The sequence below is a fragment of the Piliocolobus tephrosceles genome, unplaced genomic scaffold, assembly GCF_002776525.5.
Source record: "Piliocolobus tephrosceles isolate RC106 unplaced genomic scaffold, ASM277652v3 unscaffolded_21891, whole genome shotgun sequence".
Lineage (NCBI taxonomy): Eukaryota > Metazoa > Chordata > Mammalia > Primates > Cercopithecidae > Piliocolobus > Piliocolobus tephrosceles.
The window spans coordinates 1-13,234 of NW_022304189.1; the positions used below are offsets into that span (position 1 = coordinate 1).

A 13,234-nucleotide genomic window follows, 5' to 3' on the forward strand; every position below is an offset into this window, starting at 1 on the left:
CCCAGCTAGTTTTTTGTATTTTTAGTAGAGACGGGGTTTCACCGTGTTAGCCAGGATGGTCTCGATCTCCTGACCTCGTGATCCGCCCGTCTCAGCCTCCCAAAGTGCTGGGATTACAGGCTTGAGCCACCGCGCCCGGCCAGAGCTCGGTTCTATTAGGGATTCTGGGAGACTCTGAAGAACTCACATCTCAGAGTTATCCCATCAGAGGAGTTTGTCAAAGAGTGAAATTCACCCAGAGCTGAGAGATGGAGAGAGACTAGGTGCAGGTGACATGGCTCACATCTAGCTGTGCCTAGATCAAGCCAGACCTAAAGGTTATATATCTCTAACTTCCTGAGCCAATAAATCACCTTTTCTTCCCTAACCCACCTTGATCTGCAGTTTCTGCCATTTGCCACCCACACAGGAGTTGTCACAGACATAGAAAGCCAGGGTCCCAGATCAGCCACTCATTTCAGGGGAGGAGGGGGCTCACCTTTGGGTCTGGGGATACAGCAGGAGGTGAGGGTCACTGCGACCCCATCTACGTGCAGCCCCCCATCCCAGCAGGCTGCCAGGAGCTCTCGAAGGCTGCTGTGGGATCGGCTGAGGCCAACCAGAAAGAAGGTCCCTGTGGGGCTGCGCCGAATGAGGCAACCCTTATAATCAGGACCAAGGGGGCTCTGCAAAAGAAGAGTGAACCCTGAGTGGGAGTGAGCGACACTTTTCCTCTGAGTCCTTCTTCCTTTTTTTTTCTTGGAGACGGAGTCTGGCTCTGTCACCCAGGCTGGAGTGCAATGGTGCGATCTCGGCTCACTGCAACCTCCGCCTCCTGGGTTCAAGCGATTCTCCTGCCTCAGCCTCCCGAGTAGCTGGGACTACAGGTGTGTGTCACCATGTCCAGCTAAGTTTTGTATTTTTAGTAGCGACAAGGTTTCACCACTCTGGCCAGGATGGTTTCGATCTCTTGACCTTGTGATCCACCCGCCTTGGCCTCCCAAAGTGCTGAAATTACAGGTGTGAACCACTGTGCCAGGCCTTTTTTTTTTTTTTTGACCAGTCTCGCTTTGTTGCCCCAGGCTGGAGTGCAATGGCATGATCTCTGTTCACTGCAACCTCCATCTCCCAGATTCAAGTGACTCTCCTGCTTCAGCCTCCCAAGTAGCTGGGATTACAGGCTTGTGCCAACATGCACAGCTAATTTTTGTATTTTTAGTAGAGACAGGGTTTCACCATGTTGGCCAGGCTGGTCTCGAACACCTGACCTCAGGTGATTTGCCTGCCTTGGCCTCCCAAAATGCTGGGATTACAGGCGTGAGCCACCATGCCCAGTCTCAGTCCTTCCTCCTAAAGCACCACAAACTCATTCCAGTCTCTAGACCTTTGAATATGCTGTTCTGTTCACTAAGGGTGTCTTTTCCCTCCTATTCTTCAGGAACCAAATGCTGACTGATCTTTTAAATCTCAACTCAAACGTCACCTCCTCCAGAAAGCCCTCCACTACCCACCCTAGCTGTAGACCGACCTGTACACAGACAGTGAGGAGGAAGCTGTCAAAGTCCTGGGGGCTGCGGCGGAGAACATAGGAGCCAGGACGTGAGCCCCCAGTCTTAAGCTTGTTTATGGCAAAGTCCAGACTGTGGGGAAAGGTGAAAGGGAATGGGGAGGAGTCAGAAACAGAAGAAGACAGAGAGACCTGGGCTCAAATTCAGGTACCTCTGTAGCTCTGGGATCCTTGCCAGGTGATACTCTCCCCCCATTCATAAAATCAGCCACGGGCAGGGAGTGGTGGCTGAAGCCTGTAATCCCAGCACTTTGGGAGGCTGAGGCAGGCGGATCACGAGGTCAGGAGATCAACACCTCCCTGACTAACACGGTGAAACTCCGTGTCTACTAATGATACAAAAAATTAGCCAGGCGTGATGGCGAGCACCTGTAGTCCCAGTTACGCAGGAGGCTGAGGCAGGAGAATGGTGTGAACCCAGGAAGCGGAAGCTGCAGTGAGCCGAGATCGCGCCACTGCACTCCAGCCTGGGCAACAGAGCCAGACTCCATCTCAAAAAAAAAAAAAAAAAAAAAACAACCGGCCGTAAGTCTTGGAGTCTTCCTGAGAGATTGTTTGTTTGTTTGTATTAATAGAGACAGGGTCTTGCTCGGTTTGGTTGCCCAGGCTGGAGTGCAATCTCAGCTCACTGCAGCCTCCAACTCCTGGGCTCAAATGATCCTCCTGCCTCAGCCTCCAGAGTCGCTGGGACTACAGGTCAACCATCAAAGCCAGCTTTTTTTTTTTTTTTTTTTTGGTAGAGATGGGGTCTCTCTTGTTGCCTAGACTGGTCTCCAACTCCTGAGTTCAAACAATCCTCCTGCCTTGGCTCCTCAAAGTGCTGGGATTGCAGGTGTGCACCACTATGCCTGGCCCTTCCTGGGAGATTAAACAAGAGGCTATAGGTGAAGGTGGGCGACTTATCCATCTCCAGGAAATGGCCCTGGGGTCAGAGAGAGAGAGAGAGTAGTGGTCACCCTGTGCAGCAGAAGGAATACTTCAGCTTCACTGAGCACTGACTGTGCGGCAGGTGTGGTTTGAGCACTTGACCCCTGTCCAGGGCTCCTGGAAGGTGAGGACACTGAAGCACCGACACTCTGCGTGGCTGCAGAGGCCGGGAATGGGGGGCAGGTTCTTACGTGATGGGGCCGTGGCACTGCTCTGCCACCTCCTCCAGCAGCCTCGGCGGTGCCACCTCCTTGCAGAAGAAGTGCTGGGAGTCCGTGGTCAGCCGGAAGTAGCCGTCCACGAGCGCCACGAAAGACAGAGCCTCGGGCAGCCCCGGGAACTCGGCCTCCTGCAAGGGACAAGCGTCAGAGCCCAGTGCAACCAGAGGGTGCCGGCCCCGCCCTCGGGATAAGGCTGGAGGGGAGGGGGATCCTGCACCCACCAAAATCTGGTTGTCTGTCCTGGTGACAGTGACCAGGCGGTGCTCCCCGGCCGGGCCAACGCGCTGGGCCTGCTTGATGCTAATGTCTACGATTTCTGGAAAGTCGCAGAAGGGCTGGAGGACCTGGGAAGGAGGGGGATACCGAAGTGGGGGCCCTGCTGGACCCCACCAAACCATGCCCATGAGCCCCCCAAACCACGCCATCCCCTTCCCTACCCCTTTCCCATTCAACCCTTCCAAGCCGTGCCTCCTCCTATCAACTCTAACCCTCTCAACTCCTCCCCTGCCCATCCCCAAACATCTCCCACCCACTCTGCCAATCCCCGCCTCCTTCTCTCTGCTGGTACCCCGCTCCTTGATCCCTGCCCCACTTCGCAGCCTCCCAGCTTTCGGAGCCTCACTCCGTCTCTTAGTCCTGCCTCGTTCCAGTGCCCACTCACCCACTCCCCTCCTCAACCCCTCCCATTTTCATTCCGGCGTCGCTCAGCCCCACCCTTCACTCATCTTGCCCCTCCCACTCCCGTAGTCTCCTCCCTTCATAAGCCCCGCCCCTCGTTAAGCCTCGCCCACTTCCCCATCTCTTTCCTTTTGGCTCCGCCCCACATCCCCGCCCACTCTCCGGCCCCTCCCGAGCCCCACCCCACGTTGGCCCCGCCCAGCGGAGGGTCCGCCCTCACCTCCTGTTCTCCCTGGGTCCAGGCGATGCCTCCGTCACCAGCCACGCGGAGCAGCCCCATCCCGTCCTGGCCACCAGGGACCCCAGGGAGGCCCACATGGAAGGTCTCGGCGGCCCCAGCCGGATCCAGCCGCTCCAGATCCATAATGTACTTGGCCATGAGCGAGTGCCGGTCGGCCTGGCAGGCGGCCACGCGGCGCAGGGCCCTGCGCACTGTCCTCCGAATACGCCTCCGCGTCACGAAGCTCAGGCCCTGGATCAGGTCGCGCAGGCTTGGGGGTAGGCAGGCCTTGTAGCTGCGGGGGTTGGAGGGGAGGGAGCCGGTCTTCAGCGTCGGGAGGAGTCACCGCGGGGACACACACAAACCCAGGCTTTAGGCCAGGGGCTGGGGTGCGGCCCCAGTTGGAGCAAGAGGCACATACAGACTCTCATTCAGGGTCAGATATGGGGACAGGACCTCAGAGTAGGGGAGGGCCATTGGCGCCCACAGGTCGGACAGGGACCCCACAGGCCTTTTAGCTGGGGGAGGTCAGGTGTCTTTCCAGCTGGAGCCTGGAGGTGGAGAGGGCTGGGTTCGTGGGAGGCCCTGGGTCATAGGAACACCCTGAAAGCTTGAGGGGAACTCCATTTTGGGAGCCCGGCAAAGCCCCAGTGGAGCCCACGTTGTTTACTCCCAAACAGAGGCGTCTCCACAGTCTGGTGGCTCTCACCTGACAGTCTTCAGCAGCTCTCCTGGCCGCTGGGCCTGCTCTCGCGCCATCCGGGCCAGGTCCAGCACGGCCAGGCTGAGACACTCACCCTGCTCCTTGAGGCTGAGGCCCACAGGGAGGCGCCCACTCACCAGGTCACTGCGGTGCTGGGGGGCCGCCACAGGGAGCATCAACTGAGGCTACCCAACTTCAAGCCCTGATGTTAACCTGCAGACCCCCTCAATCCTGGGCTGACCCCACCCCTGGACTGCCACAGGGAGGGTCAGACGAGGCCCCACCTGATTGCAAGCCAGCCCTGATGTCGTCCCTTGGGCCCCCAACCCCTGGGTCAAACCCCAGGCAGAACCTCACCTGGGCAAAGAGGTGCTCCAGGACTGGCAGGTCAAGGATAGCGCTGGCCAAATCCTGGCGTAGCCCGAAGCGGTGGCACTTGTCCAGCCCAAACCAATTGGGGAAGTAAAAGCTGTTAGGAGAGGAGAGAACCCTGGGATGAAAGTGCAACCCAGCCTCAGTAGGAGTGACAGTATGGTGGTGGGGTGGGTGGGGGGGACAGATTCTGCAGAGGCCTCACAGAGCCCAGCTTGTACCTTTAATTTGCTGTGTGACCTTGGGCAAGTGACCCACCCTCTCTGTTCCGTTTCCTCATCTGAGAAAAGGGTAGTGATCATATCCTCCCTGGGGCGGGGGTGTGGGCACCTCGAAATGCAAGGAGATGATAAAATTGTACAATCCCTGGGGGCTGGGGGCCACTTCCTACCGAATCCTGTAGAGCAGTACTTGAGTGCTGGCATCCTCCATGGAGAAGATGTGGCTCGGGGGAAACCAGCAGGACAGGTCCTCCGTGGCCAGAGCAAAGAGGGAGTGGTACACAGGCAGGATGCCTACCGGGGACAGTCCCATCAGCTCCCTCCTGAGTCATCCCATTGGTGGCTTCAGGAGTCCCAGGATCATACCCAACCATCCAGATCGTTCCATACCTCAAGAGATGACCAGCTGTTCCCTTCATGTGCCATCACACCTCTCAGTCTGCACAGGCCATTCCCACTGCCTCAGAGGCTCACTCTGCACACCCTTCTCCATTACCAAACTCCTACTCATCCCCCAAAGCCCCAGCTCCAATGCTGACTTCTGCAGGCAACTATTCCAGCTCCCAATCTTGGCCCCACACAGCCCTATCCTTCCCTCTGGCCTGATCTACTAGGGATGCACTCACCGCTGGCCTTGGCAGCCTGCACGCACAGGTCCTCAGCCAAGTGGTCCCCAAAGGAGAAAGATAGGCGCTGGGGGGGCCCGGGGCCCCGAGCGGGCAGTAGCACATGCAGGGCACCAGCCTCCGTGGACAAGAGGCTGCAGGAGCGCTGAGGGATCAGGGGTGTCTCCTCACTTGGAGGTGCCATGAGTGCAACTTGCCTGGGCCACAGAGAGAAAAAGCTCTTCAGTCCTGCTCAGAAAGGACTGGACTTCTGAGCGGGGAGGGCATGGAAAGGAGTAATGGAGGCCAGGCACAGCGGCTCATGCCTGTAATCACCGTATTTTGGGAGTCCAAGGCAGGGGGATCACTTGAGGTCAGGAGCCTGAGACCAGCCTGGCCAACATGGCAAAACCCTGTCTCTAAAAAGTGCAAAACTTAGCCGGGTGTGGTGGTGTGCCCCTGTAATCCAGCAACTCAGGAGGCTGAGGCAGGACAATCACTTGAACCCGGGAGGCGGAGCTTGCAGTGAGACAAGATCATGCCACTGCACTCCAGCCTGGACAACAGAGTGAGCCTCTGTCTCAAAAAAAAAAAAGAAAAAGAAAGAAAGAAGGAAGGAAAGCCTCCCTGGGATGGGCCCAGGAGGAAACTGACTCCCTGCTTCCCAGCTCCCAACACCTCCCACCCTCTCGCTCACTTGCCCTTAGAAACCTCAGCGCTCAGGGCGCCCAGCTGGGTGGGGCAAGTGGTGGGGCTTCGAGTCCCCTGAGAAAAATCGGGGAGAAAAAGCAGGTCACTCAAATTGACCTGAATGAAGAAGATCTGAAGAAAATATCGGGAAAAACAAACACAAACAAACAAAAACCTATGTTCCAGCAGGGCGCAGTGGCTCATACCTGTAACCCCATCACTTTGGGAGGCCAAGTAGGAAGGATAGCTTGAGACCAGGAGTTTGTTTTATGTTTTTTGTTTTTTTGAGACAGAGTCTCGTGCTGTCGCCCAGGCTGGAGTGCAGTGGTGTGATCTCAGCTCACTGCAACTTCCGCCTCCCAAGTTCAAGAGATTCTCGTGCCTCAGCCACCTCAGTAGCTGGGATTACAGGTGGGCACCACCATGCCCAGCTAATTTTTTTGTATTTTTAGTAGAGATGGGGTTTCACTATGTTGTCCAGGCTGGTCTCAAACTCCTGGCCTCAAGTGATCTGCCTGCCTCAGCCTCCCAAAATGCTGGATTAATGTGTGAGCCACTACGCCTGGCTGAGACCAGCAGTTTGAAACCAGCCTGGGCAATATAGTGAGACCGCCTCTTAAAAAGAAAAAAATGCCTTGTAATCCCAGCACTTTGACAGTCAGAGTCGGGGGGATCACTTGAGGCTAGGGATTTGAGACCTCATCTCTAAAAAATTAGCAAGGCACGGTGGCACACCCCCATAGTCCCAGCTACTTGGGAGGCTGAGGCGGGAGGATTCCTTCAGCTCTGCAGGTTGAGGCTGCATTGAGCTATGATCATACCACTGCATTCCAGCCTGGGTGACAGAGCAAGACCTTATCTCTAGAAAAAAAAAAAAACAACAACACGATACAAAACTATGATCCAAAATAACGCCCCGGGGCTGGGGTGGGGTGGCATTAATAAGGGTTTTTTTGTTTTTGTTTTTGTTTTTTTTGTGAGACAGGATCTAGCTGTGTCTCCCAGGATGGAGTGCAGTGGCACAATCTCGGCTTACTCTGCATCCTGGGTTCAAGTGATTCTCCTGCCTCAGCCTCCCGAGTAGCTGGGATTACAGGGGCATGCCACCATGCCCAGCTAATTTTTGTATTTTTGGTAGAGACGGGGTTTCACCTTGTTGGCGAGGCTGGTCTGGAACTCCTGACCTCAAGTGATCCTCCCGCCTCAGCCTCCCAAAGTGCTGGGATTACCGGTGTGAGAAACTGCTCGTGGCCTAATGAGGTTTAAGACAACCAGAGGACTAGGACCCCTAGGACTCAGCTTTCGCAGCTGTGAAATGGGCTGACTCCACAGCAGCCTCAGTGAGGCGCTTTGCTGAGCCCAGTCCAGGCCTAAAGTGTCAACTCAATTAATCTGCATTAATTTGTATACTTCTTGATGACGTGCCAGTAAGCGATCAACAAGCACCTGTTAAACCAAACAGGAAGGGCAGTTGGCACAGCGGTGTGGTGGTTACCATGGGAAGGGAAGTCTTGTGGGGGAAAGAACCTTACCAAAGGGACACTTTGATGTCACCAATGCCCAGACCAAGAATGAGCACATTCCTAGTCCCAGGAACCTTGGAGAAGCCCCATGTCTCCCAAAGAGAGATGATGCCTAGTTTTGCCCTTTATAGAAATGAAATCACACAGCATGTCCTCTTTATCTTCCCCTCAACATTAGTCAATCAAGCTGTTTTGTTTTGTTTTGAGATGGAGTCTCACACTGTTACCCAGGCTGGAGTACAGTCACATGATCCTGGCTCACTGTAGCCTCTGCCTCCTGGGTTGAAGCTATTCAGTCTCAGCTTTCCGAGTAGCTGGGATTACAGGTGCGCACCACTGCACCCGGCTAATTTTTGTATTTTTAGTAGAGACGGGGTTTCACCATGTTGGCCAGGCTGGTCTCAAACTCCTGACCTCAGGTGATCCACCCGTCTCGGCCTCCCAAAATGCTGGGATTACAGGCGTGAGCCACCTCGCTCAGCCTTTTTTTTTTTTTTTTGAGACGGATTCTCATTCTGTCTCCCAGGCTGGGGTGCAGTGGCATGATCTTGGCTCACTGCAAACTCCACCTCCCACGTTCAAGCAATTCTCCTGCCTCGGCCTCCCGAGTAGCTGGAATTACAGGCACCTACCACCATGCCTGGCTAATTTTTGTGTTTTTAGTAGAGATGGGGTTTCACCATGTTGACCAGTCTGATCTCAAACTCCTGACCTCCAGTGATCCACCTGCCTCAGCCTCCCAAAGTGTTGGGATTACAGGCATGGGCCACTGTGCCCAGCCCCAATCAAGTTTAAAATAAAGCTTCAGTGGCAATGGCACCCCACTGCAATCCCAGCTACTCAGGAGGCTGAGGCAGCAGGATGGCTTGAGGCCAGGAGTTAGAGACCTGCCTGAACAACATAGCAAGACCCCCGTCTCCAAAAAAAAAACTTAACAAAATATTATTTTTTTTTAATATTGAACGAAAACAATGAAGTCAGAGGTGATGTTTGGGCCTAGAAAACGCCTTTTTTTTTTTTTTTTTTTTTTTTGGTTTTTTTAAAATGTTTGTAGAAATGGGGGTCTGGCTACGTTGCCCAGGCTGGTCTTGAACTCCTGGCCTCAAGCTATCCTTCTGCCTCGGTATCCCGTTTATAATCCCCAGCGTTCTACATCCTGGCATGGTCGGGCACCCTGTGTCTGGACCGGGAAGGCTCGGAGGGTCGGGGATGGGAACTCCGCCCCCAACCCCTTCTTCCCACCCCTCAACCTCACAGTCCCCATTGCGCATGCGCAGTGACCCCTCCAGGTCCGCAAGGCGGGCAACTCCGGGCCTTATTAAAATCTGAGGTCTAGAGAAGGGAGCAATCGGAGAATGCGAGTCCCAGCTCGCGTCTGTCTGGCAGCTTTCCTCTGAGGCCTGGAAGGCGAGCTCACCTTTGCCCTGGCAGCACCCTGTGCCAGCCCAGCCATCCCCAGCCACCACCGTCCTCCCCCAATGTCTGGGCAGAGCCCTGCGGCATCACCAGCTCTTACCTAGCAGGCAGGGACCCTGGGCCTTCGAAGGGAGAGCAGAGCCGGGAGGCAGCAAGAGGAAAGTCCCACTCGGCTCCTTCCTGTGTGGGCCCCTTGGTTTCCTGAGCCACTGTCATTTACCGAAAGTCAGGGCCCTGTGGGAGACGGGGGCGGGGAGGCAGCCAAGGAGGGGCAGAAAGTTCCGGAAGCCTCTGCAGCAGCCGCCCCGCTCAGACAGGCTGCTGGAGACCCCTAACCCAGGGGAACTGATGATAACACAGAGAAGGGTCTGGGTCACACCAGGGGCTCAGCCGACTCTAGACCCACTTGTTAAGTGGGGGCTCTGGCCCGCCCCTTGTTGCCTCAGTTAATCCATTTGTAGCATGTGTGAGTTGAGCACCCAGTGGAACTAATTTTGCACCCAGGGAAGGAAACCTGGCTGGATCTGCCCAGGAGGGAAGCAGGGAAGTTGCCCCAGAGGAAGGTCAAGTTCTTCTTTGAGGTATTTCTCCCTTAAGACTCAGGGAGACGCTGGACGCAGTGGCTCACACCTGTAATCCCAGCACTCTGGGAGGCTGAGGCAGGCGGTCACTTGAGATCAGGAGTTTGAGACCAGCCTAGCCAACGTGGCAAAACTCCGTCTCTACTAAAAATACAAAAATTAGCCAGGCATGGTGGCCTGTGGCAGCACTTTGGGAGGCTGAGGTGGGCGGGTCACTTGAAGTCAGGAGCTTGAGACCAGCCTGGCCAATATGATGAAACCCCAGCTCTACTAAAAATAGGAAAATTAGCCAGGCCTGGTGATGCCTGTAATCCCAGCTACTTGGGAGGCTGAGGTGGGAGGATTGCTTGAACCTAGCAGGCAGAGGTTGCAGTGAGACGAGATGGCACCACCGCACTCTAGCCTGGCAAAGGAGCAGGACTCTGTTTCAAAAAAAAAAAAAAAGACTCAGGGAGAGATAATGACCCACTTCTGCCTGTGGTGCCCTGGGCCCAGTCCTAAAAAAACCAGGTGGATCCGGCCTGGCCTCTTGGAACTTGTGATCTGGCCCCGAGACAATGAGCAAATGAAGGAGCCAAATCATCGCAGATAACAAAGAAAGCCAGGGTGTCAGGACCGGCACGGACTGGAACTTGGACCTGAGGCAGGACAGGGAGCTGGCCAGGGAAAGGGCACTGCAGGAGGAGGGCACAAGATGGGCGAAGACCTTGAGAGAGCAATGATCTTAGCAGCTTGAAGAGCAGTCAGGAGGCCAGGGGCAGGGGTGAGATGAGGGGGAGGGGACTGCAGGGCGGTCAACAGGGGCAAGATCGTGCGGGGACAGGGGGATCACGGTCTTTGGGAGAAGGGTGGGTTTTACCCGGATCATAATCTGGAGCCACAGGAGGGTTGGAAGTAGGAGCTGTTATAAATGGAAGAGGCAGAAGGCCTGGGCAGCATCCAAATGCAAAGAGACTTGGGCCAGTGTTCGTAGGATAATAGGATCGGAGCCCCTGGCAGTAGAGCTTCAGGAATAAACTGACAAGTGGTGACTGGGTGCAGACTGGGTGCAGTCGCTCACGTCTGTAATTCCAGCACTTTGGAAGGCCCAGGTGGGAAGATTGCTTGAGCCCAGGAGTTCGAGACCAGCCTAGCCAACATGGTGAAACCCCATCTCTACTAAAAATATAAAAATTAGCTGGGCGTAGTGGCATGCGCCTGTAATCCTAGCTACACAGGAGGCTGAGGTAAGAGAATGGTGTGAACCCAGGAGGCGGAGGTTGCGGTGAGCTGAGATCATGCCACCGCACTCCAGCCTGGGTGACAGAGCAAGACTCTGTCTCAAAAAAAAAGGAATAGATTTAAGAAGTTGTGGCCAAGAGCAGTGGCTCAAACCTGTAATCCCAGCAGTTTGGGAGGCTGAGGCAGGAGGATGGCTTGAGCCCAGGTGTTCGAGACCAGCTTGGGCAACATGGTGAAACCCTGTCTCTACAAAAAAATACAACAACAAAAAAATTATAATAAGCTGGGTGTGGTGGCATGTGTCTGTAGTCCCAGCTACTAGGGAGGCTGAGGTGGGAGGATCACCTGAGCCCAGGAAGTTGAGGCTGCAGTTAGCCGTGGTCATACCACTGCACTCCAGCCTGGGCAAAGGGAGTGAGACCCTGTCTCACTGACCCTCTCTCAAAAAAAAAAAAAAAAAAAAAAAAAAGCATCTTCATCTCTGTATCACCAGCACAAGTCTGAACACAAAAATGGTTTGGGAAGTATTTTGTTGACCTTAACTGTTCAATCACCTAGAGATGCTTATTGCACACAGCCTGTGTGCAGGGAATCGGGGACAAAGCAGACCCAATCCCTGCCCAGGGGAGCTGAGAGTCCAGCAGGGGAGATGGCAATAAACAAACTATTGCCCAATAATGATACCAGTTGCCCCTGGGACCAGGCTGCTAAGAGAGATGACTGGATCTGGGAGGGCTTCCTGGAAGAGGTGGCTTTGATACTGAAATCCAACAACAAGTGGGACTAGCCCGAGAGTGACCTGAGAGTGTGGGAGTGTGGGCAGTTCTGGCAGGCAGAACAGCCCAGGCAAAGGCCAGGAGGCTTCACGAATTCACAGTGTTCCTGAGAAGAGCAGGATGTCAGGGACACGGGGAGCTGAGACTCATTTGATGGCGTGGGTAGGGCCGCGTGGGTCAAGGGAAAGAGATAGAGATTATATCCTCAGCTCAGTGGAGCCACAGCTGACCTGCGGCAGGAAGTGCCAAGCAGAAGCTTGGCCGTAGTGTTTTCTTTCACTTCCTGGGTGGCTTCAGCAGACAGGAATGCAACTTTATGTTCTCATCCTTGGCCTGAGACTGAAGCCTCTGCTCTCCGGAAGTAAAATGAGTTTCTGGGTCTCTGTTACCTCCAGTGTGATGGTTTCTGCAATATTTTGAGAATGAGTAAGAGGAGATTGGGGTGAGGACCAAAGTGGTACCTTCAGCCCCAGAGAAGAGCATGTGAAAGCTCTAAAAGGAAGTTCTGGCGAGGCGCGGTGGCTCATGCACTTTGGGAGTCCAAGACGGGCAGATCACCTGAGGTCAGGAGTTCGAGACCAGCCTTGCCAACCTGGTGAAGCCCCATCTCTACTAAAAATACAAAACTCAGCCGGGTGTGGTGGTGAGCGCCTGTAGTCCCAGCTACTCAGGAGGCTGAGGCAGGAGAATCGCTTGAACCTGGGAGGCGGAGGTTGCAGTCAGCCAAGATTGCGCCACTGCACTCCAGCCTGGGCGACACAGGAGGAAGGCACAGGATGGGTGAGACTCCATCTCAAAAAATAAATAAGCAGCCATAAAAAAGGATGAGTTCGTGTCCTTTGTAGGGACATGGATGCAGCTGGAAACCATCATTCTCAGCAAACTATCACAAGAACAGAAAACCAAACACCGCATGTTCTCACTCATAGGTGGGAATTGAACAATGAGATCACTTGGACACAGGAAGGGGAACATCACACACCGGGTCCTATTGTGGGGGGGAGGGGGAGGGATAGCATTAAAAGATATACCTAATGCAAATGACGAGTTAATGGGTGCAGCACACCAACATGGTACATGCATACATATGTAACAAACCTGCACATTGTGCACATGTACCCTAGAACTTAAAGTATAATTTAAAAAAAGATAAATAAATAAATAAATACACATTTTTTTAAAAGGAAGTTCTGGGGACGTAACGCAGAACTTGCCTGAGAAAAACGGGGCACATCAGTGATACAAATACCTACATTTTTCTGCTGACAAGAAGTCCATAAATACAATCAAAGAATAAAATATAATCAAAGTGGCCGGGCGCGGTGGCTCAAGCCTGTAATCCCAGCACTTTGGGAGGCCGAGACGGGCGGATCACGAGGTCAGGAGATCGAGACCATCCTGGCGAACATGGTGAAACCCCGTCTCTACTAAAAAATACAAAAAACTAGCCAGGCGAGGTGGCAGGCGCCTGTAGTCCCAGCTACTCGGGAGGCTGAGGCGGGAGAATGGCGTAAACCCGGAAGGCAGAGCTTGC

General features: G+C 54.4%; 1 protein-coding gene across 1 annotated transcript; it reads right to left on the reverse strand.

Moving 5' to 3' along the window:
* Window positions 1-96: 96 nt before the first annotated feature.
* On the reverse strand, window positions 97-9,372 carry LOC113221219 (tyrosine-protein kinase JAK3-like). Its single transcript, XM_026450566.2, has 10 exons — window positions 9,223-9,372; window positions 5,515-5,711; window positions 5,059-5,182; window positions 4,653-4,764; window positions 4,302-4,447; window positions 3,593-3,887; window positions 2,916-3,038; window positions 2,665-2,822; window positions 1,508-1,619; window positions 97-665 (listed from the first exon to the last, which is right to left on the reverse strand). Exons 1-10 carry the CDS (start codon window positions 9,336-9,338, stop codon window positions 453-455), a joined length of 1,596 nt encoding a protein of 531 aa, XP_026306351.1. The 5' UTR covers window positions 9,339-9,372; the 3' UTR covers window positions 97-452.
* Between the last annotated feature and the right edge of the window lie 3,862 nt (window positions 9,373-13,234).